Source organism: Ciona robusta, chromosome 1, assembly GCF_009617815.1.
Source record: "Ciona robusta chromosome 1, ASM961781v2".
Taxonomy (NCBI): domain Eukaryota; kingdom Metazoa; phylum Chordata; class Ascidiacea; order Phlebobranchia; family Cionidae; genus Ciona; species Ciona robusta.
The window spans coordinates 3231216-3254099 of record NC_143235.1 but is presented as its reverse complement, the minus strand read 5'-3'; the positions used below and the strand labels follow the sequence as shown (position 1 = coordinate 3254099).

The following is a 22884-nucleotide window of genomic DNA, read 5'->3' as shown; positions in this document are numbered from 1 at the left end:
TATCATTGATTATTGTAAAGTGGAAAATCTGGTGCATTGTTAGTTGTTAATTGTTCGAAAAAAAGATTCGGAAATACTAACGACATCCAACTGTACTCCACAGTATACTATACCTAAATAAATGAAATTAAGTAAGCGTAATACGTTTTACCAACAGCGCACCGAAAATTGATCGAATAAAACCAACTAACATAGAAACCATATAATTTTCGGCTAGGGATAAACGCCTTAATTGAAAAAGTTACAAGCGTCGTCATGTAATTGCGTATGCATATAATTTTTGAAGAAAAAACGCAGATAATATTGCATTAAAAGCTTAGGTGAAACGTCTTTTTAAGCAATCATTTGGAACTACGGCTATCTCAACGCGTGCGCAATACAATATGTGCGTTTCTGTGACCAAAACTCGCTTAAGTTTACGTTTTTACATGACACCTTTCTAAAGAAGCTTTATTTACATTTCGAAATAATAGGTATAAAATGTTGGTACTAATTTGAATTGTTTTTTTATTTACCTAAGATGTGAATATACTCGTTTATCTAACATTAATATCCATTTAGATATGTTTTAATTTTGTTTTTCATCACTTTTTGTAGTCCTGTTATTCTTTAGTGTCCCCTTTAAACTAACTAAGAATGTTCACTGTATACGCATGACTTGTTTTCTAAACTGGAACGTTTCTCCATAGTATACTCATAGTTTCTCTATGTTTCCCGCAGACGGTTCACGTGTCTGCAGATACTAAAATTTACGATGCGTGAAATCATCTGACCACTTCGCTTGGTTTGGCAAAAGTCAGTTGGCAAAACGTCTTTGTTTAGACTGTGACGTGGTTTGTCGTGTAGTTGCTTACTTGATTCTAACATTTGTAATATGTTCTTGTTGTTTATAAGGTGTATCTTTTATCATAACTCGATTTTAGATCTTTTTTAGGTCAAATGCCTACTTCAAGTCATATTTAGTGTAGTTTACAGAAGAGTTAGAAGACTACGTCAGACAGGCCACGACATCAAAGATTCTAAACACACCCAAATGAACATCGCTTTAATTGATAGAGTGTGTTTTTCTAATTCCAACGACACCTTGCTTGTTTTAATTGGTTCTGTATAACCAAAGATATTTCAGCTCAAACACCGTGAATTTCATAAAACTGATTTAAAAGTTGCGTGGAAAAAAATTTAGAAGTGTACTACCCACGTGACAAACACGTCACAAAATTGTTGAAGCGTGGCCGTTCTTATTCAGAAAGGCGAGAGGCATTGTTTTCAGCAAAAAGCGAGAGAATAAAAACAAGAGATCACAGATCTAATGAATGAGCACGTTTTAACTAATTAGCACAGTATAGTAGAGTCGGGGAAGATGGGACACCTTTAACACACAATATCCAAATAGCCTGATCGTGTTTTAAACAATTAACAACGGTCTGTGGAAGTCGTGAAAATACGGTTTTATAATTCATTAAATGTTCTTTGTTTACTACTAAATAAAAAGGTGTCCCATCTACCCCCACCGTGCTATATTAATTAATCCTTTTACTACAACGGTCGACTGGGCTCGATCAAAAACAAATTTGAATTAACCAACAAAACGGTTTCTAGTCGACATTAGTGACTGTGGAGCAGTAGGCAGAATGTATTTATACATGTATTATAACTAATGAAACTTATGACGTATGAGGATTAAGTGATTGGTAAATAATATGTGTAAATACGCTTTGTACAACTCCTGTACCATGTGTTTATTGTAAACTTACATTAGTTAACGTTGTCGTCGCTTAAAAACGTTTGTTTTCATGAATTTTGACAAAGCATAATCACGCATTAATTAGGTAATGTTAGAAGTTAATATTAATCATATGATGTTGATTTAAAAATAATGTTTCAACTTCGATTAATGATAATTAGTAGTGCATTTAATGCGTGCCCACTTAAATGCTAAAAGTTTAATTCAGTCGTGAATCGTTATGTGTAACGTGGGGTGTGTTTACACACTTTAAGCGGACTGCATACATATGTTGTTTGGCAGCAAAACGCTACGTTTTGACGTTATAGTTTAACGTTTACGTGGGTCGTAGTTTAGCTTTCAAGGTCATCGTGGTTTAGCCTTTAAATGGGTCCTAGTTTCCTACAAAAGCAACACATATGTGGTTACCTAATTACCTACATGCAGAACAACCATTTTTTCTATATTATTACTTGCCATATCTTGAATACAAGTATTCATTTTTATTTATACAGTGTAAAATATCGGTATCGGTGAAAAAAATGATATCGGTAGGTCTCTACTTAAAGTAGTAGCACGAATATGTCTTCGAAAACTCGAAACAAACCAAAGAGAAGAATTACAGATTACAACTTCGAACGTCTGACTTCAAAGCATATCGAAGATGCAAAGAATTTGGTTGCAGCTCATTTTTCCACCTTCGCAAACTATCGAACTACTTTGACAAGCTCGACAGAGGAGATGATACAGTTTGACGCATACAGAACAGAAAATATGATACGGCAAAATTGCTCAACTGGAGTTTTTGAAAAATGTTCTGGTAAAATGGTAGGAGTGGCATTGGGCATTATCGTTGAAAAAAACAACACCGAACTTCAGGTAAGTTAGAAATTTACTTTTTCTGAGGATTTCTTATTCCAAGACGGAGTTACACCAGTTACATGGACGAAACACATAAACAAGCTGGTACAGTTGGGCCAAATCTCGCATTAATCGCAGGTCCCCTACAAAGACCTTACCCATATACAGAACAAAGAAATAGTTTAGAAAAATAATTGTTTGTTGTGATGCCCCTGCAGTGCCATAACTACCAGCAGGCCCCACGGTAACTACCAGCAGGCCCCCACGACCAGGTAGTACAACCCTCTAACTTAGGTGTTAGACTTTAACACGAATATCATGTCACAGAAACTTCAATGGTATTCGATAGAGGCGAGTTCAAAAGAGTTATGGTGGCATTCAATTGCTCGTTTTATGAAGAGTTTACACGGCGATGATATATTTGAAGCGATTGGTGCGAACAGAATCTTGTTCCAGCATATCATAGTAATTGATCCTGACCATATTGGAATAAATATGGCCTACGCATTATTAAAACGCAGTTTCGGCGTTGCAAAAATGTTAAACTGTGAAGCCGGTGTTGGCCTTCTGACATCTCCGGTCACCCTCAGAATCGCTAAAAATAAATTTAAAATGTCTGTTCTTAAAACCGTTGACTTGACGAAATACATTGACAAAGAAACGGGTGATAGTCCATTCGCAAAAGCCACTCCTCCACACCATTTGTTTACATTGGCGTATATTAAATTGAGAGCATCGCTTCTGTAATTTATAAATTATTAAACTTGTGAACTTCGAACGTTAGAGCGAGAAGACTTTTACATATTTGAAGTTGCATCTATAAGTTATGTTCTAAAATTAATTTCTCAAATATTTTGTATCTCGTACTTGTTCTTTGTTGCTCGACAGTTTTTAAAGTGTTTTATCATCATATTTTAAATGTTCACTGCATTAAAAAACCTTTTCGTGTTGCCCCAGCTCCTTTAGTGTTAGAGAATACCAGGCAATTGCTATGTTTGTTTAGGAATATATAGTAGTTCGGGGGAAGATAGGACACCTTATCATTATATTTTCTCGTCCCATTTAGAAGTAAACAAAAAACATTCACAGAATTGTTATACCGTATGCTCACGACTCCCATAGACTGGGAGAAGATGGGACACCTTTAACACATACTATCCAAACACCTTGATCGTGTTATACACAATTAACAACGGTATATAGGAGTCGTAAGTATATGGTTTTGTAATTATTTGAATGACTTTTGTTAACTATAAATGGGACGAAAAAATAGAGCTATTGACGCACACAGAACAGAAAATATGATAAGGCAAAATTGCTCAACTGGAGTTTTTGAAAAATGTTCTGGTAAAAATAAAATGGTAGGAGTGGCATTGGGCATTATTGTTGAAAAGAACAACACCGATCTTCAGGTAAGCTTTTTCGTTTGGGTTGAGAGTTAGTACTAAATAGGTCAAATAATGTGGGGTAACAGGCCAGTCAACTAGCTCCCATAGCGTGTCATGCCGTAGGCGTAGAACCTAACTCAGGGAGTTGGGTTCTCTGAGTGCCAGTATTAATTTTACAGAATTGACTGAGTACGAGTATTAAATATATAGTAGGGTGGGGGAAGATGGGACACCTTTTCGTTTAGTTTTCTCTTTTCATTTGGTAGTAAACAAAACATTCAATGAATTATCAAACTGTATCCTCGCGACTTCCACAGACCGGTGTTAATTGTTTAAAACACGATCAGGCTATTTGGATAATAGGTATTAAAAGTGTCCCATCTTCCCCCACCCTACTATACTACTGTGGCGTCAAATAAAGATGTAAAATATTGTTAGCACCTAAATCCCACATTTCGTAATCGTTTTCTAAACAATTAGCAACGCTATATGGTATTTGTCTACTATACGAAAAGGGACGGAAAAGAGAGAATGGCGCATTTGACTTCACCGTACTATACATTTCACAGAAACTTCAATGGTATTCGGTAGAGGCGAGTTCGAAAGAGTTATGGTGGCATCCAATTGCTCGTTTTATGAAGAGTTTACACGGCAATGATATATTTGAAGCGATTGGTGCAAACAGAATATTGTTTCAGCATGTTATAGCAATTGACCCTGACCATATTGGAATAAATATGGCATACACGTTATTAAACCGCAGTTTCGGCCTAGCAAAAAAGTTAAACTGTGACGCTAGTGCTGGCTTTTTAACGTCCTTTACTATTATCGGCATTGCCAAAAAATTTAACACACCCGTTCTAAAAACGGTTGACTTCACGAAATACATTGACAAAGAAACGGGTGGCAATCCGTTCTCAAAGGCTACCCCTCCTCATAATTTGTTTACAATGGTATATACTAAACTGACAAAACCGGCTCTGTAAAAAAACAATATAGTTTAACAGCTGCAGCTGCCTGTTTGTGCACAACAATTAACTTGCTTGCTCTTTTTACACACTGCTTATTTTACACACATATATATATAGGCTGCTATCTTGCACGTATATACATCATTGTATACTGAGCCAAAGTAACTTGTGATGTCAGTTTAAGATTATATTGTGTTTTTCGGTGCTAGGATGAACCAGAATAAAAGATTACTGTTTTCCTGTCTGGTACAGTATACGGTAGTTTCGATGTATATGGTAGTTTAACATCTAATATATTTTGATTTGACTTGGAAAAAGGCATCCTAATTGATATAATGCTTCTGTAGCGCCAGAACTTCTCCGTGTTGATCGGCAAGTTTCACTTTAAATTCATCTGAAATTTCATCCCATCTGTAATAAGGGAATTTCTCACTTGAACAAATCTTCATCAAACCAGCAGCTTCAAGTCGATCAAGTTCGTCGTAAAAACGAACTTTGTAATCTTGTACTTCGCTATACATTCGAACCGTGATGATCATGTAAGAATGAGGTTTTAAAACCCGCAGAACTTCCTAGGCGGTAATATAGATCTTTAATTAAATTTGTTTGAATACTTTACACCTGTTAACTTTTTATGCTAAAGTTTAAATTGCTAAATAAAACGAACTTTGTAATCTTCCCTGTTACTTGACATTCGGACGGTGGCCACAAAGTAACAATAAGGTTGCAATACTCGCAGAACATCCTTAGTTATAACGATAACTTGGTCATTTGCAAACACCAGATAAATTAGTTGTGATATACATGGCATGGTAAAGGGACGTACCAACAACAAAAGGCTTTCTTTAGCTGCTGAATTTACGGTTATGACACGTATTTTTCAGCTGTTCCGTATTTTGAAACTTTGCTGGTGACTTTAGATTACATTTGATTATATGTATCATACATATTTTCAATTTCGAAATGCCCATTAGCTATACTGCTTACCTGTAAGCAATCTGGTTCCATCATACTTTTCCCAAACGCACCGACACTGACAACCATGTCGAACGTCCCATCCGGATAAGGAAGTGGGTTTGATGAAGTCAAAATATGTTCGGTTGAATCGCTGGAATGAAAGCAAACGTTTGTTTTTCTTGATGCAAAAACACTTTCAGGGTATATGGATATTATATGTTCTAAAGGTGTCTCATCTTCCCCCACCCCTATATATATACAAATCTTACCTGTATATACCTTTCTCCATGGCAACTTTGAGCATTCCAGCTGACCCATCAAGTGCGCTTATGTTACCAAGAAAACCAGAACGTCGGAGAGCGGCACCTGCAAGCCCAGTACCTGGAACGAAATTATTTTTTTAACATTGCCGCGAATGCTGCATAAATACATTCTTATAAATGCTACCTGCTCCAAGATCCAGTAGTTTAAAGTTTTCCTTTTGTTTATCTGACACAAGCGAAGCTGCTTTCTGTGCGGCAACATCAGGAGCGATGTACGTCATAATTTCCATATCGTTATCGTAATCAATCCCCATTTGGTTGTAAAACTCTCTCACAGCTAAATACATATTAGTTTTAGTTAATTTTTTTAGATTTTTTAATACGTACCCGCAGGACCAATTCTTTTAGGAAAATTAATAAATTCCCTCTTATACACCACGTCCAGGTTTTTCTGTGTCATGTTGTTAAAGTTGACAAGGTACTCTATTATCTGTAGAAATAAAATTTCATTGTACACATTAGATAGTATACAGAATTTTATACCCATATAGCTTCGCGACTCTTTCTAAATGAGCTTATAATACACACGAGCACAGTACTATACGCACGCTCTTTACTATACGAACTGAGCTGTCAAGGAAATAGTCGTTCATTTGACATAAGAACCTAAGGCAGTGGTGTCACAAATGCTTTGTAATCAATCAAAGCGATGCCTTGGGAATTGGTTCGTCTGGACCGCGAACTTGGTATGCTGCGGATTAGTCTGCCTTTTGTTTTATTGTGGAGCCTCTCGCTCTAATTCTTATGTTTTATCGGAGCAACTTACGCCCCAGATAATTTGCATATGCAAGATATGGGTTTCATATAAAAAAATGTAGGGAAGTGAATAAATTTGTTCAAAATGTTCAAAACTAAATATTATTGCTGAAAATTGTTGTAGTTTGTGATGCACCCTTGTATACCCTTTTGTATTGGTGCACCCCTGGCATATTTTTGTGCACACCGGTTGAAGAGCACTGTTTTTGGATAGATATAATCAAATGTGATCTAAAGGCACCAGAAAAATTATATAAACTATAAAACAGCTAATAAAATACGGGTCATAACCGTAAACTCTGCAACCAGAGAAAACCTTTTGTTATTTTTTGTTGGTATGTTCCTCTTTACAACTAATTTATCTAGTGTATTTAAATGACAAAGTTATTATTATGACTAAGGATGTTCTGCGAGTATTGCGACCTTATTGTTACTTCGTGGCCACCGTCCGAATGTCAAGTAACAGGGAAGATTACAAAGTTCGTTTTTACGACGAACTTGATCGACTTGAAGCTGCCGGCTTGATGAAGATTTGTTCAAGTGAGAAATTCCCTTATTACAGATGGGATAAAGTTTCAGATGAATTTAAAGTAAGCCTTGATGATCAATACGGAGAAGTTCTGGTGCTACAAAAGCATGGCATTAATTGAAGTACTTTTGGAAACTGGTATCCTATAAATGCGGTTGAAGAAGATGGGACATCTTTATCACATAATATCCAAGTTCTTTGAATATTCTTTATTTACTACCGGGACCAGAAATTAAATTGGACGAGGTATCGGCAACTCGTAACGTCAATAATAAATAAATGAACATATTGTAACTTTTTATTTTATCCTCGCGTGGCAGAACAACCACAGTCCTTACAACAGGTATGTTCTGTTTCATACACCTTGTGCTGGTTTACGACTTACCAAGTATGTTTTTCCGAGTATGGCTGACAAGTTAGGCAACCCTTTATTGACCGCTGGGTTAAAGCAAAAGTATTTTATACAAGAACATACGCTCACTACGACAGCAACGGCAAGCCTGGAATGCATAACCATAATTTATGGATTTCTGGCTCGTTGCTGCTACCGTAGTGAGCGTATGTGTTCTTGTGCAAAACACATTTGATTCAACCATGTGGTCAATAAAGGGTTGCCTAAATTGTCAGTCATGCGTAAGAAGTTACTCACTCAAATAAACATACGTGGTACCTTTTAAGCTGGCTCGAGGATATACAAGTTACATTCATTCATTCATAATGGACATGAGTTACCGATTGGCTACCTGGAATTTATTTATTGGTGTTGAGAAGAGTAAACGAAAGAATTTATTCATTTACTTTATGGAAGGGTTCGTTGTGTCTTGTAATACCAACATGCTGTCAATATAATGCACATTAAAGTTATTTTACAACTATAATCCGTACAAGTTTTAAGTGAAAACCCAATAATACAAATTCTCACTTGTTTTAGACGATTTTGACAAGATATTAGCCGGATCATGTTCGTGAACCAGCAGTATTTCTGAATATGGAAGCCTTGTAAGGTGTTTTCCAATCACTGTGTTTAATGCATCGTTATGCAAGAAACGTAAATGTTATTCATACTACCCACGCGTGGGGACATTATAAAGTTTGAGCTTTTTTTAAACTTGGCTTTACATAACGAGATAAAATAACTATTTTAGGTGGGTTCGATTTTACGACACGTAAAAGAACTTGCAATTTGCAATCGGTTTAAAATAACTTCTGTAAAACAAAAACAGGATTAAAATACCTTCATGATTGATGTGACTGGCGTTGGTGAAAAGCCACTACGGCACGACAAGCCCCCAGCCAATGGTAGTGGGTTTCTACTTAGGTGAGAAACCCTTGCGGGATAGACAATCCACGCAGGTTAAAGAAACCCTATAGACAAAAAGACAAAAAATGCACACACCGTGCACAACAAACACATGCACACACCGACATCGACAAAAACAATACAACGATGTGCACAAAGAAAAAGTGACAAAACACGCAACATACACACCAACTCAGCCATATAAAAATGGGACGATTGCCAAAAAGTAATTAACGTAAACATAATCATTGAAACATCTACAAAAAATCTATGGTTCAAATCCTGAAGGATAATCATCTGCAGTGTAGGCTACACCATATTAATTACCCGACCACAAGAAATCGAAGCCAACAACAGCTCTACATGTCCCAATCACTCGGTAAGTCGCCATGTTGGTACCGCGATACTCTTATTACATCTTCGCACAATATAATATCGTCCGGATGTTACGCACCGCACCGACCGTTACGGAAGACTGCATTGGTTGTTGCGTACCGCGCTTGCAGTGGCCTAAATAACCGAGCGTAGCACCACTGTAGCACAATGCGGCGACGTCCACGCAATCAAACTTACAGCTGTAGCGTAACTAAACCGACCGTAACGTATAGGACCATAGTGACCATCGACGTATAGCGTAATTGTAACGTGGCCAGCGTCACAATTAGGCTTACGTGGGGGTACTAAAAACAGAATATGTAGATTTAGACAATTACCCTCAAATTATAAAGCGCGATAATAGTGCTAAAAGGTATTTGTGTTTTGCTTTTATTGAGTGATTCTAGAGTTAAACAGGGGTGTATTATAAAGCGCGTTGATATTACTCGAGTATTTGTGTACCAACATTTCGATCTTACCAGGTGATTTGGACATTACAGAATCGCTAAAAGATTCGACCTTTGCAGAAGAAACACTCAATAGAGTGTACAACAACAAACTCTGATCCAGCAAGATGTTCACCATGATTTTAATGTCTACGTTTCAGTGTTATGCAAAATGCACTACGTAGTGACTGACTAAAAAATGCTGGCCACATTAGACCCAGCAGAAATGGACATAGCACTGTAAAAGTGCAACACACAAAAACACACATATACGCACAACACTTAAATATACTCAAACCATTATCCGTTAACGGCGTCTTCGTCTTTGTTCGTCAGCTGGAAAGCATAAATAATATTTAGTATTTAAATATACAGATAAGTAGCCCATACAGTAGAATGGGGCAAGATGGTAGGTTTAGTCTTTATCTTCCCATTTGTTAATTAACAAAGAACATAACAGAACTGTAGTAGGGTTGGGGAAGATGGGACACCTTTTTATTCTATTTACTTCTATCTAGGAGTTTTATTCTGTTTTCTCGTCCCAAAAAAACATTCAAAGAACCGTACCCTCACGACACACATAGACCGTTGTTAATTGTTTAAAACACGATCAGGGTATTTGGATATCATGTGCTAAAGGTGTCCCATCTTCCCCCACCCTAATATATATAATCGTTTAACCTCACGACTTTAAAAACGGTTGTTAATGGTTAAAACACAATATTTTATATTAACCATTTCGCCCAACAATATAATATAACACCTATTAAACATTATACGCTACCTTGTGCTTTTCTTCTGAAGAAATAATCGCGGAGTTTTCTGGAACAAACAATATATACGTTAAAAGTCTACAGACCAAATATTATTACGTCATAATTACTTTTATTCCGAATTTGCGCATGATGAACAGCTTGATCCTGAGTGAAGTCACATACCGAGTTCTGAAATAAACAAAACATTTTAATACTATTTAATAAGGATTTTTAGGAAACAAAATAACTTACGAAGTGGATTCTTCTGTTGCGTCGTCACCACTTCGTGACGTCACATCATCGATGTTTCTAGAAAACAGCATGTGTTACGTAACAATGCCTATTGTGGTTTAAAACTTAACTGATTCTTTCATCTTCTTTCAACTTCCGGGCACAAAACGCAAAAGTTTAAACATATGTTAGAAAATACTAGTAAAGTGCCTCGCGCACGACGCCAAACGCGCATGGGGCGCATGGGCCGCATGAAACGACGCAAAACGCATGCGCAGAAGAAACCGCGTTGTAAAGGGAAAACAAATCTTGCGAGGACTGAACTATGACGCAATTATCGTGCGCGTCGCGGTTATGACGTCAATTAGGCGTGTAACGACGTAGCAAATATTTGCGCAACGATTATGACGTAACGAAAGCTGCGAATCGCGGTTGACGTCATTTAGGCGTGTAACTACGCAGCGAATTTGCGAAACGATTGTGACGTAACGAAAAAGCGATTGCGTATAAACCGATGTAACATCGCGAGTGACGTGTCTATATAGTGACGTAATACAGAATGCTCGCCCCTATTCCTGAAAATAAATTTGAAGTTTTAAGAATTAATTAATTGGAAAATAATAACATTAAAACGCAAGGCACATTACGATCAGAATTATAACAATCTTAAACTTCTAGAATAATTGCAGTGTTAGTGTATATACTATATAGTATAGTCAGAAATAATAATAACTAACACAGAACTATTCAGTCAGTTAGCTAGTTAAATAAACTTAACTTGAAAGTCCTGGAACAAATAATCCAATTCTAATGCAGAACTAACTTCATTTAACCTGCTTCGTGTTGTGAATGCAGCGCCTTGTAAGTTAATGGTTTATAAGCGAGATAAAACAGACGCGTGGGGCACTGATTGGTGATTACGCGTTAGATTGCAATATCAAGTGTTCCCGTGTTTTTTTTAATTCTCATGTTTTTCCTCCGCACATTTTCAAGACCACCAGCGCCCGTGAACACTGTTTTGCTATTCGGATGAAGCTGTCGTTGAGTAGACACAAGAAGCATGACAAAAAAATTATTTGGAAAGGTTTAAACACGACCAAGACGCGGAAAATGTTAATTGCAAGTATTGTTTTATTCCAATTATATCGCTACACAATATTATAGCTGTTTTCAAAAGTACTTTAATTAATATCCAGCTTTTGTAGCACCAGCACTTCTCCGTATTGATCAGCAAGGTTTACTTTGAATTCATCTGAAATTTTATCCCATTTGTAATAAGGGAATTTCTCACTTGAACAAATCTTCATCAAACCAGCAGCTTCAAGTCGATCAAGTTCGTCGTAAAAACGCACTTTGTAATCTTGTACTTCGCTATACATTCGAACCGTGATGATCATGTAAGAATGAGGTTTTAAAACCCGCAGAACTTCCTAGGCGGTAATATAGATCTTTAATTAAATTTGTTTAAATGCTACATGATTAGTTGTTATCTCTTTTATGCTAAAGTTTAGATTGTAAAAACTGTTCGCATAGTATTAAATATGAGTGAAAAAAGCTGATCTTTTTTGCTAATGTTTAGATTGCAAAAAAACGGATCTTTTTTTGCTAATGTTTAGATTACTAAAAATATTTAACATATACGCTGAACCTCTAGGCAATCTGGTTCCATTAGATGTTTTGTAAACGTAGCAACACTGACAACCATTTCGAACGAATGATCCGGATAAGGAAGTGGGTTTGAGGAAGTCAGAATATGTTCGGTTGAATCGCTAAAAATACAAATATTGTGTTTGTTGCACCAAAGTACAGCTAATGATTTTGTTTGTGTTTGCCGGTTGTTATTTACCTACAAACATATAGGCTACGTTGGCATTCTGTGACACTCTCTGTGTGTAACTCTTATATGAATTAATGTTACTTGCTTTATCCTCGCGTGGCCGAAAAACGACAGTCGTTATAACACCGGTGTTCGTACACCTCGTGCCATCTTACGAGTTACCATGTATGTAACTTTGTGAGTAAATATTTTTTGGGGAATATATTTTCATTTTTTATGTATGGCTTACAATTTGGACAACCGTGGGTTGGAGCAATGTCTTGCCCAAGGACACATATACGCCCACAATGATAGCAGCGGTGAGCCTTGAACCGATTACCTCTGGGTTAGAGTCAGACGCGTCAAACACTTTACCACGGGGCGGACTTACCTGTATATACCTTTCTCCGTGGCTACTTTGAGCATTTCGGCTGACCCATCGAGTGCGCTTATGTTACCAAGAAAACCAGAACGTCGGAGAGCCGCACCTGAAAGTCCAGTACCTGGAATGAACCGGTTAAATCTGGTTATAAATTGCTCTGTACAGAATAACTAAGTTTTACCAAGAAGCTACAAAAATGTACAAAATAAGTTTATTTTTACAACAATGTTAGAATTGGTATTATCAAAGCTACCTGCTCCAAGATCCAGCAGTTTAAAGTTTTCCTTTTGTTTATCTGACACAAGCGAAGCTGCTTTTTGTGCGGCAACATCAGGAGCGATGTACGTCATAGTTTTCATGGTACTGTCGTAAGTTGTCCCATTTTTGTTGTAATATTTCATTATATCTACACAAAGATAATAATTAAAGGTGTCTCTCTTGAATATGTGAATGAATGTAACTTATTAAGGCGTTCTGTGTTTCTGGCTTATTATTTAAAGTTAATAGTGAGAATGTATATTAAGTATTTTAAACTTAATAGTGAGAATGTATCAAAACGTATGCTTTTACCTGCAGGGTTGTCATTGGGGAATACATGAAACGTCTTTCTGTACACTTCATCCAACGGTGTCTGAGTCATAATGTTGAAATTTACATTAAACAGATATTTTTCAGTTGCTAAAGTGAATATTGAACAAACTATTTGGAAAACTCAATTACGCTGACGGCCCTTCGCTGTCCGCTACTTTCTGTATAGCCCTAAATCAAATATATGCACTCAGGTTTCCAAGTAACGTAAACGACGAACTGCTCAAAAGTAGCATGTAGGCCTTATAGGTTATTTAACCAAAGAAACGTAAAGATTGTATAGTTACTGCTGGTTTGTTTTATAAAGTCCTAACATCACTTCGCTTTTGTCAAAACGGTAGATTTGACTTTATTTATTCCAAAATTTATTAAGTCTTTAGTTTAAATAATATTTCATGCTTGTACAGTTACCTTATGTCATGTGGCTTACCATTACGTTAATTTAATCAGTAAGCCATATCTTAATTTCCTGTTCGTGTGTGTGTATAAGGAAATACCTGTCTTCGTTTTATTGCCACTTGATCATATGAACTGGCGAATTTTGTTTCACATATATCGCCTTTTTTCTCGTGTATGTTTTCTCGCCACGTGTGTATATGTATAGTACGGTGGGACACCTTTTCATTTTGTTTTCTCATCTCATTTGGCAGTAAACAAAAATTCTTTGAATGTTCTTTGTTTACCACCAAATTGGACGAGAAAATAGAATGAACAGGCATCTTCCCCCACCCTACTATACCAATGGCCACCCCTACACTCCTATATTCGCCTGTAACTCACAACGCAAAAAAAACAGAACTGAAACACTTCTACAACCACCTGAAGTTTTGGAATCACTGAACAGTAGCCTACAGACAGGTACTTATAAGATATATATACATTGAGTAGGCCATGATCCAGGTTATCACAACTATATCGTTTTACCGCGCACGCGAGGATAAATCAAGTTACATTCACTCATTCATTCATTCATTCATCAAACTATGCGTAAGTATTACGAACAGGCACCCACACAAAACGAAGTCCTTAGTTTTACTATGTTTTATTGAAATACTAATTTCTAATACCAACTGCTGGTTACAAGTGTTAGAAAACTAGTCACTAAAAGTTCAAATATGTGTGAGTGTGAATGGGAATAAATTTACAATAGCAATACAGATGGTGTTGATATCTTTTCAAGGCATAACTAGCCATTATATGTCTATGTGTGGCCATTACAGCTGTCTGTGTTGGAGGCAGTCCAGCTAGTGTAAAGAATATTCCAATGCTTTTGGTGTTCTCTCCATACCTGGATTGATGGTCCAGTTTTATCTGTTGAGAACATAGTTTCAGATGAATATATGAATGAATGAATGAATGAATGAATGAATGATGGTTATAACACGGATATTTAGTTCCAAACACTTACACCTTATTGGGTATGTGTGGCTGACAATTTAAACAACCCATTAGTGACCAAGAACATTGAAGGCAGGTGCTCTAACCAATGGGATGGAAACATTTACTGTTTTCATAGCTAAGACTCCAACCATAGCTACAGCTATAGCTTTCCTTTAGAAATAAAACGACATACGAGTTGTATATGTTAATTCTGGTGAGAGTTTTTAATTGGAAGTTCATATTTTACTTACATTTGCCATCCATACAGTAAGGTATATTACATCTGTATATGTCAGTTGTGTATTTTAGTTTCGTTGCATCATTACACTGTACATTAAAGTTAGGACAGCTAGGAATTGGAAGGGTACTTGTGTATCCATTTGACACCCTGGGTAAAAAAAGTAAATTAAATATCTTAATAAATGCGTTTAAAAAGTTATGGATTGTGGCAACCGTAGTCGTATAGTGTTTATAATAATTTACTGCTTAAATAAGTTACATGGCAAACTACTTTGTGTAGACAGATTTTAACTTGTCTGCAGCAAATTTATGAAAATCTAAGATGCCACAATGCATTATAAACAGTTTTGACTCATTGTGTTAATTTTTTCAAATTACAATTTTTAAAACACAAAACTTTAATGTTAAATTTTAGTTTAAAAGAATGTGGACTTTAAATAGACAACACCTTTTGTGATTGTTTAAAATTTTGAAAAACGTGAATTTTGAATAGGCAACACATATTATTTTTTTATTTTGTGATTTTTTATTATTTATTTATTTTTTTTTTGAAAACATAATACTTTTTATGTCAATTTGAGGGAAAATGTAAATTTTAAACAGACTGGAGACATTTCTTGTCTCATATTTCCAAATATCTATCAGAGTTAATTTATGACGCATTATTAATTATACTTGTCCTCGTTCACACACAAGCCGACCTATTTGGCTGACCCATTCGTAACGTGTGAAAACCGGAAGCAGAATCGCTACAGTATCGCATACCATGTATACGTTGTTATTATTATATGAGAAGTTAGCGCAGTAACGCCCTTTTGAGATATCGCAGTTTAAGTTACATATATATTCACTTGTACAAATTAACCGTGTTATTTATATATATATATATTCTATTTGAATAAGGGACTGAATAAGTAGTCATGCCAACTGCTGCAACTTATATATACCGTCGCATACGAATTAACAATAAAGATATAATCAGATACTGTTCGAGTCATTTCAACACAGATTTAACACTGGCCGAGTCGTCCTTTATAATCGAGGCTAGATATTCCAAAAGGACAATTGGGATTAGACCCTACGAGACTAGGGGTAGCGTTCAACCTACTGCGTCAGGAGACTCGCACGCCGTGACTATCGAAGCATCACATTCCGAGCGACACCTACTGAGGAACAACCTCAAGCGCTTAACTTAACCAACTAATTGCTTCAACCCTATACCCTTTATGTTAAACATTTATTAGCTTTGAAAAATTAAAACCTTGCAGACAATATCCTACCTTTTACGTTAATTTTTGTTTGTTTTGGAAACCCGACTTACCGCCATTGCTCAAACTTCTGCAGCCAATGATTTAAACTTAGTCGCCACTTTATGAAGTCACAAATAAAACCGGATTTGAGTTCGTTGGTACATGCATTGGGACTCACTGATGGGCATGTTATGTTCATCACTGAAAAGAAACAATGAAGATAAGATTATATCTAGTGCGCAAAAAAGCAAAAGTTTGTATATAAATAGAGATGTTTAAATCTGTTCTAAAAGTACTACTAAAGTTTCAAAAAAGGGTATAATGCAAGCTCCATACCACTAAGCCATGGTGGTGCCAGCAGTCTAATAAGTAGTTAAATACTATCTATTAAAAGTTTTTCAAAAAATAAAAAGTCGAAAAGATTTTTTTAATTGAACTTACCAGGGGCCACTGGGCACTGAGTGGCATTTACACACATGTCACCGTTTAGAACCAACCCCCACGGGCAAGTGCACTTCTGTTGGCAGACTTGAATACATACTACAGGTTGATTCATATTTACACAAGTCCTATCACAGCCGGCACACATTGAATAAACCTGGTTGCCAGGACAAGCTGGGGAAATAGAATGCAAAATTGTATTACACTATTATGTAAATACAGTCCGTTCGTTTTTTTTTTTAAATAAAGGTACTCAAATTGGTATTTTACACTTATTATGCATACACCCTGTGTTTTTCCTTGGAAAGGATGGGACACATTTAAAACATAACATCCAAATATCCTGATCGTGTTTTAAACAATTAACAACAGTGTTTGTACGTCGTGAGGATAAGGTTTTATAATTATTTGTGTGATGATTGTTTAATACCAAATGGGACAGGAAATAGAATAAAAAGGTGTATCATCTTTCCCTACTCAATTGTGTAATGAGACTTACCAATAGGTGAGTTACATTGATTACCAGAACAGATCTCCAGCTTTTTACACATGATTCCACTTAAACCAGACAGTGCTCCAATCGCATTAACGAGGGTTAAGTTACCGCATGTAGTAGATGAACCTGTCATGTTGTGACCGCATGTATGGATTGTCCCATTTATTCTTGTCCCGTCTGCAAGTATAAGTATTTAGATTAAAGACTTTGTATATAGTTACATACAAAATATAGTAGCATCTAATATGCAATATATAGTAACATAGAATATATGGTAACATAGTTCAAAAGTTATTTTATTGCATATAATACTAAATAGTAGCAGTCTGCTTAAATATTTTTACGTAATAATGTACAGTTTAATGATTTATTTTGTAAAAGTATGAACATACTGAGCATTGCAGATCCATTGTACGTAGCGCAATTCCCAGAGGGGCAGGATTGTATTGTAACATTGGTGCCCACCGCGGATGAAGAACCAATATAGCAAGCTAAAAATAAATATAGAATTCAGGTTTCGTAAGTATCTAGCTTATCCAAAAAAAACAACTCTTCCCTGACCGAAAAACGTCAGTCGTTACAACACGGGTGTTCTCTTTCATACACCTCGTGCCAGCTTACGAGTTACCATATATATTACTTTGAGGGTGATTTTTTCCTTTATGGGTATAGCTGATAATTTGGACAACCCATTGGTCACCACCGGGTTTAGCCAATTACAGTTAAGTGTCTTGCCCAAGGACCCCTATACACACATAATGGTACAGCAGCGACAAGCCTTGAACCCATTACGTCCGAGTTAGAGGCAGAGACACCTTTAGCACCTCATATCCAAATATTCTGATCGCGGTAACACGCGATCAGTAAAATGGTCAACGGAATTATAAGTCATCGTAAGGGTACGGTTTTATAATTCTTTTAACGTTTCCTGATTACTGCCAAATGAACGGCAAAATAGAATGTGAAGGTGTCCCATTTTCAACCATTATACTATATTTATTACCCCCCAAAAATAAGTCATTCTAATCGACAGGAAAAGTCCGAAGCAGACATCCGTGTTATAACGACTGTCGCCGCCACGCAAGAATAAATAAGTTACATTCATTCATTTCTTTTTTTCGAACACAAAACTGAAAATAAGGATCCGACACTGTGGGACAAAATTATTATGATTTAAAAACTTACTTATTCCAGCAGCGTTTGCCCCTCGGAAACTTGCAGCAGCAGCCACAATCAAAATCAAGACAATTCTAAACATCTTTATTCTCAAATTCTACCTAAAAAATATTTAAACATTAATTAAATTTAGATTTAATTTTCCCAATACCAAATAACAAAATACGGTACCTATAACACCAATAATTGCCAGTCTGATAGTGGAAGAAAAATAAATTACCAAAGCATAATTTCAATCTAAACATTTAATTTAGCGACTTCCCATTCTAAACTGCAAGACAACGAAGCGGCAATAACATGTTGACGCCGCTTGAATGCCGTGACAACTCAAATGATTTTCTATAAATTTCTTCAATTTAAGCAGCGACCAACCACCGCTTCTCAGATGAATCCAAGCGTGTAAACCTCGCACACGCACATGGGGTTACGCTATCCCATTTCGCGTGTTCAACAAAACGAAAAATTTCCCATAGTCTATCTATTTGAAAACACAATTCTCTTCACGTCAAATCAACAAATGTTTTTTTGCGCACTGTAGGCCCAAAGAACTCTCTGAGTGATTTTAAACGGGCTTACTGTTGTGTTTATACAATACCTTTTCTTAACAACTTGAATTGTACAATATCAAAATCTCTTTTATATTTCTTTACAAAAATAAGGCTGCAAAACACGTGTGTGTAACTTATTGCCGTGCAAGGCTGTGTTTATTGCCACAATATCTCTCGTATTGAGTTACCATTTGCTCAATTGCCAAAACAGCGGGCTAGGTTTTCATGTAGCGCACTTCTTTTATATATAGTTCAGGTCCTATGGCATATGACTTGGCATTTAAAGAGTTGGCTCTTACCAAACAGTGGGACCTACTGTGAACCATTAAGCATAGTAGGGTGGGGAAAGTGGGACACTTTTCATACTATTTAGACCTACTCGTCCGATTTGGTAGCAAACAAGGGACATTCAAAGAATTATAAAACTGTATCCTTACGACGTCCAAAGATCGTTGTTAATTGTTTAAAACACGATCATGATATTTGAATATTATGTGCTAAAGGTGTCCCGTCTTCCCCCATCCTACCAAAGAACTAAAGTTCCCACATTCTACACAGTTCAGAGTCATACGAGTTCATGTACTTCATCTTTTACAGCTTCACAACCTGATTTAAACCAACATAAGTCACCCATACCGAACACGAATGGGTGAATTTCAATCAACCGGAACGTCTGTGACGTCAGATCTCATGATAGCTCTCCAGTTGCCATAGCGACGCAAATGTTTTGCACTGTTAAGTTACGTACTTACAGAAAAACGACATAAATAGCTTTTTCTGTATTTATATGACGCACACAGGAAATGATAAAGGTTCCTTTCTCGTTTCGTGCAACACCTGCACAGTAAGACAGCTCTAAAAGCAGAACTGAAATTTTTGCGTAAAAAACAATTTTATTGAAACTGATTTTTTAATGCGATTCTTAGAAAAAATCGTAAGATTAACTGACATTATAATAAAAATACCATGTGATGTTAGTTACAAATACTTTTTGTTTAATTCGTATGAATAAATGTCATTTTTTAAACTTAAAAGAATATCATGATTTATAAAGTGGCTTTCGCGTAATTCTATAGTAGGATGGGAGAAGATGGGACACACTAAATAAGCCCATATTATCCAAATATCCTTATCGTGTTTTAAACAATCAACAACGGTCTGTGAAAGTCGTTAGGGTGCGGTTTTTATAATTCTTTGAATGTTCTTTGATCACTATCAAAAGCGATAAAAAAAAGAATGAAAGGGTATCCCATCTTCCACACCCTACGATAATATAAATTGTACGCAAAAATTAACCGAACATAACTAACAAAATCACGGCTATAATGGCACAGATGGCTATAACATTAAATTGCTATAAATGCCTTTGCATTTCGATGACACGCAGAGTTATATTTATTTTTCACGGGCGTTTGCAGCGTTTTTTAAATATCGACAAAAGTCGATAAGGTCACAGGTTTCTATTGAGCGTGCTCTTGACATTTCTTCTATTAATAAATGATTCTTTTCGACGCACCATTGCAAACGATTTATTTCGCGGGGCCACAGCACCCAGCAAATATCCAAGGTTTCTATAACATTTACAACGTTACATTAATTTAACCAAATCATAATTAATGCAAAAGACTAAGTCTGTTTGCTGTCACTGGGAAATATTGTGGTAGGTTTTAGGGATATTAATATTAAATTAAAACTGTGTACTATATACTGAGCTTTTTTTTATTTAGTAAACCAGTATTTAGATTAGCTGTTTATGTTGCTTACCGAATGACCTCCAAGTCTTAAGAGCAACATTAAGGGAGACAACAATTTGTTTTTTAACTTGTCAAAAAATAAAGCTGTGCGTGAGAGAGATTCGCTAGTAGTTCAGTAACACATTAAATTTCCATACACATGTTTGGGTATATGGTTTCATAGGTATATGAAGACATTAATTTAAACTATTGACGAAAGAGCAATTAAGTCTATATTCTCTATTAGTTACATAAGTTTTGCACAGACTTGCCACGTTATACGCATGCGTTGTAGGTTTTTGTGTCCATAAAAGTTTATGATTGTTGCTGTTAGATAAACCGGATAATACAAACCTCTCGCGTTTCGTTTTAAAGACGCACTTTCAAGAAAAAGCAATCGGCTTGGTTAAACGTCAATCAAAACCGTCTGCGCATGCAACCAGTCGAACCCATGCGGATTCGATCAAAGAATTTCGCAACAGGATTTTTGCGTGATACAATTGTAAGTCGAGTCAGATTACTAAAAAGTAGCAAAATACCGCTACTGTAAAATATAGAGGACCATTTGCATTAAATCCCTTGCAATTGGTTTATATCTTCATGCTCTATAATAGATTGAGGTAGAATAGTTCATGTTCTCCATTCTTTTTCTCGTCTAATTTGGTAGAAAACAAGGAATATTTAGGAAACTATTTATCCGTAGCCCGGCCACTCTTGAAACTGTTAAAAGCATGTTTTTCAGGTCAGGAAGATCAGCATTTTTTTGTTAACGTATCTCGCCATACCCCACAGTAGCCTTAAACTTAATTTGTTCATGTGAACCACAAACTTTTAATTGATCTTGGTTTTAATGCTTGGCGGACTGCTTAGTAATAGCAACATTATTTGTCTTTTCGATTACAGTAGCGAATATTTAAAAATATTTTAAATGAAAAGTCAGGTTATATAGCTACAAAACAACAGTTGCTAAAACAAGCTTACAGTTAAAAACATATTTACATTTTATTGAACAAAAATAAGCGTGGTCAATACACCTGTCCCTTAAACCTATGAGCTTTTCTGGGGTAAAAAATGCAGTCCGTGACACGTGTTAAAGTATAACATGTTCAGACACACAGAGAGCTCTAGCGAGACTACTTAGAAACAAGGCATTATCTCAGAAAACTAATCATACAGCGAAACACGTGTGCTGTGAGTGCATAATGCAAAAAAGGCAGTCCCTTATAAAAAGCGGTGGGAAATTACAAATTGCAGATCATTCTGAACAACCAATGATGAGTATCAAAACAGTGTTCGTAATTGCAGTCATACTCGGCTTCGCCACCCTCCCTTCAGAGGCAAGATTCCGTGGGCTCGTCCGTGCTGGAGGCAAACTGATCAAGGAAGTCCTTCCAGACATTATTCAACCAATTGTTGATTCTACCAAAAACAAGTGGGCGCCATGGACCAAATGGAATGAACAAGAGCGTATGGCTTTGGGTAATAAGACCGTTTAAGATGGTTTAAATTATACAGGTTGATTTATCATAAATCATATTTCTTTATTACAGCGGATGAAATCGACGCTGAGTTGATGGACTTGTTGGACCAAGAGTAAAGCCTTCGTGTGCTGAATCGCGGATACTTTTGCATTTAACATTACGAGAATACACCTCACGTTTTCTCGCTTAATTACGAATGCATTACGATCTTTTCATTTTGTTTTGGTGAATACCGAAACTAAATAAACATGTAATCAAAATTTGTTCTATGTTGCCTTTGAAGTCTCACAAAAAAAGAGTCCAACGCCTATTTTAGAATGAAAACCAATGAGAGACCAAACTTAAATAGCATATATATATGTAAGTAAACGTATAGCAAGCACAACGTAACGATGCGTTTTTGGGCACGTTAACCAAATAACAAGAGAGTAAAAGGCGTACCTCATGCATGCTTTATATTAATCATGCCACCAATTAGCACTTTATAATTACTCTGTTGCAAAATTTAGTGATTAGCATGTAGTGGGGGAAGATGGGACATCTTTAGCACATAATTTCTAAATATCCTGATCGTGTTTTAAACAAAAAACAACGGTCTAAGGGAGTCGTGAATGCACAGTTTTATAGTTTTATGATTTTTTTGTTTACTACCAAATTGAACAGGAAAATAGAATGAACAGGTGTCCCATGTTTCCCCACCCTACTATAATACTTTCTAATTGAAAAATTGCATATGAA

The 22884-nt window shown here is 36.2% G+C and overlaps 5 protein-coding genes across 7 annotated transcripts; 2 read left to right on the top strand and 3 right to left on the bottom strand.

Moving 5' to 3' along the window:
• The first annotated feature begins 828 nt into the window (after window positions 1–828).
• LOC149741421 (uncharacterized) lies at window positions 829–5197 on the top strand. Of its 3 annotated transcripts, XM_089893226.1 has the most exons (4): window positions 829–2505; window positions 3894–3996; window positions 4542–4683; window positions 4750–5197. In XM_089893226.1, exons 1-4 carry the CDS (start codon window positions 2306–2308, stop codon window positions 4956–4958), a joined length of 654 nt encoding a protein of 217 aa, XP_089749352.1. In that variant the 5' UTR covers window positions 829–2305; the 3' UTR covers window positions 4959–5197. The 3 variants fall into 3 exon arrangements, with proteins under 3 accessions (XP_089749352.1, XP_089749341.1, XP_089749349.1); XM_089893215.1 differs by having other exon boundaries at window positions 832–2505; window positions 4542–5197; XM_089893223.1 differs by lacking the exons at window positions 3894–3996; window positions 4542–4683; window positions 4750–5197 and adding an exon at window positions 2912–3534 and having other exon boundaries at window positions 1851–2602.
• On the bottom strand, window positions 5110–6702 carry LOC149741420 (methyltransferase-like protein 27). Its single transcript, XM_089893207.1, has 5 exons — window positions 6551–6702; window positions 6348–6500; window positions 6170–6281; window positions 5931–6051; window positions 5110–5515 (listed from the first exon to the last, which is right to left on the bottom strand). The coding sequence occupies exons 1-5, from the start codon at window positions 6621–6623 to the stop codon at window positions 5267–5269; spliced, it is 708 nt and encodes a 235-aa protein (XP_089749333.1). The 5' UTR covers window positions 6624–6702; the 3' UTR covers window positions 5110–5266.
• Window positions 6703–11728: 5026 nt separating this feature from the next.
• Window positions 11729–14272, bottom strand: LOC149741419 (methyltransferase-like protein 27). The gene is made up of 5 exons (XM_089893230.1): window positions 13384–14272; window positions 13067–13219; window positions 12823–12934; window positions 12264–12384; window positions 11729–12045 (listed from the first exon to the last, which is right to left on the bottom strand). The coding sequence occupies exons 1-5, from the start codon at window positions 13451–13453 to the stop codon at window positions 11797–11799; spliced, it is 705 nt and encodes a 234-aa protein (XP_089749356.1). The 5' UTR covers window positions 13454–14272; the 3' UTR covers window positions 11729–11796.
• A 155-nt stretch (window positions 14273–14427) lies between these two features.
• On the bottom strand, window positions 14428–18673 carry LOC149741418 (uncharacterized). The gene is made up of 8 exons (XM_089893200.1): window positions 18556–18673; window positions 18394–18485; window positions 17601–17699; window positions 17212–17385; window positions 16713–16886; window positions 16343–16472; window positions 15033–15169; window positions 14428–14712 (listed from the first exon to the last, which is right to left on the bottom strand). Exons 2-8 carry the CDS (start codon window positions 18464–18466, stop codon window positions 14603–14605), a joined length of 897 nt encoding a protein of 298 aa, XP_089749326.1. The 5' UTR covers window positions 18467–18485; window positions 18556–18673; the 3' UTR covers window positions 14428–14602.
• A 3080-nt stretch (window positions 18674–21753) lies between these two features.
• On the top strand, window positions 21754–22411 carry LOC149741417 (uncharacterized). Its single transcript, XM_089891947.1, has 2 exons — window positions 21754–22144; window positions 22216–22411. Exons 1-2 carry the CDS (start codon window positions 21868–21870, stop codon window positions 22260–22262), a joined length of 324 nt encoding a protein of 107 aa, XP_089748073.1. The 5' UTR covers window positions 21754–21867; the 3' UTR covers window positions 22263–22411.
• Window positions 22412–22884: the final 473 nt, after the last annotated feature.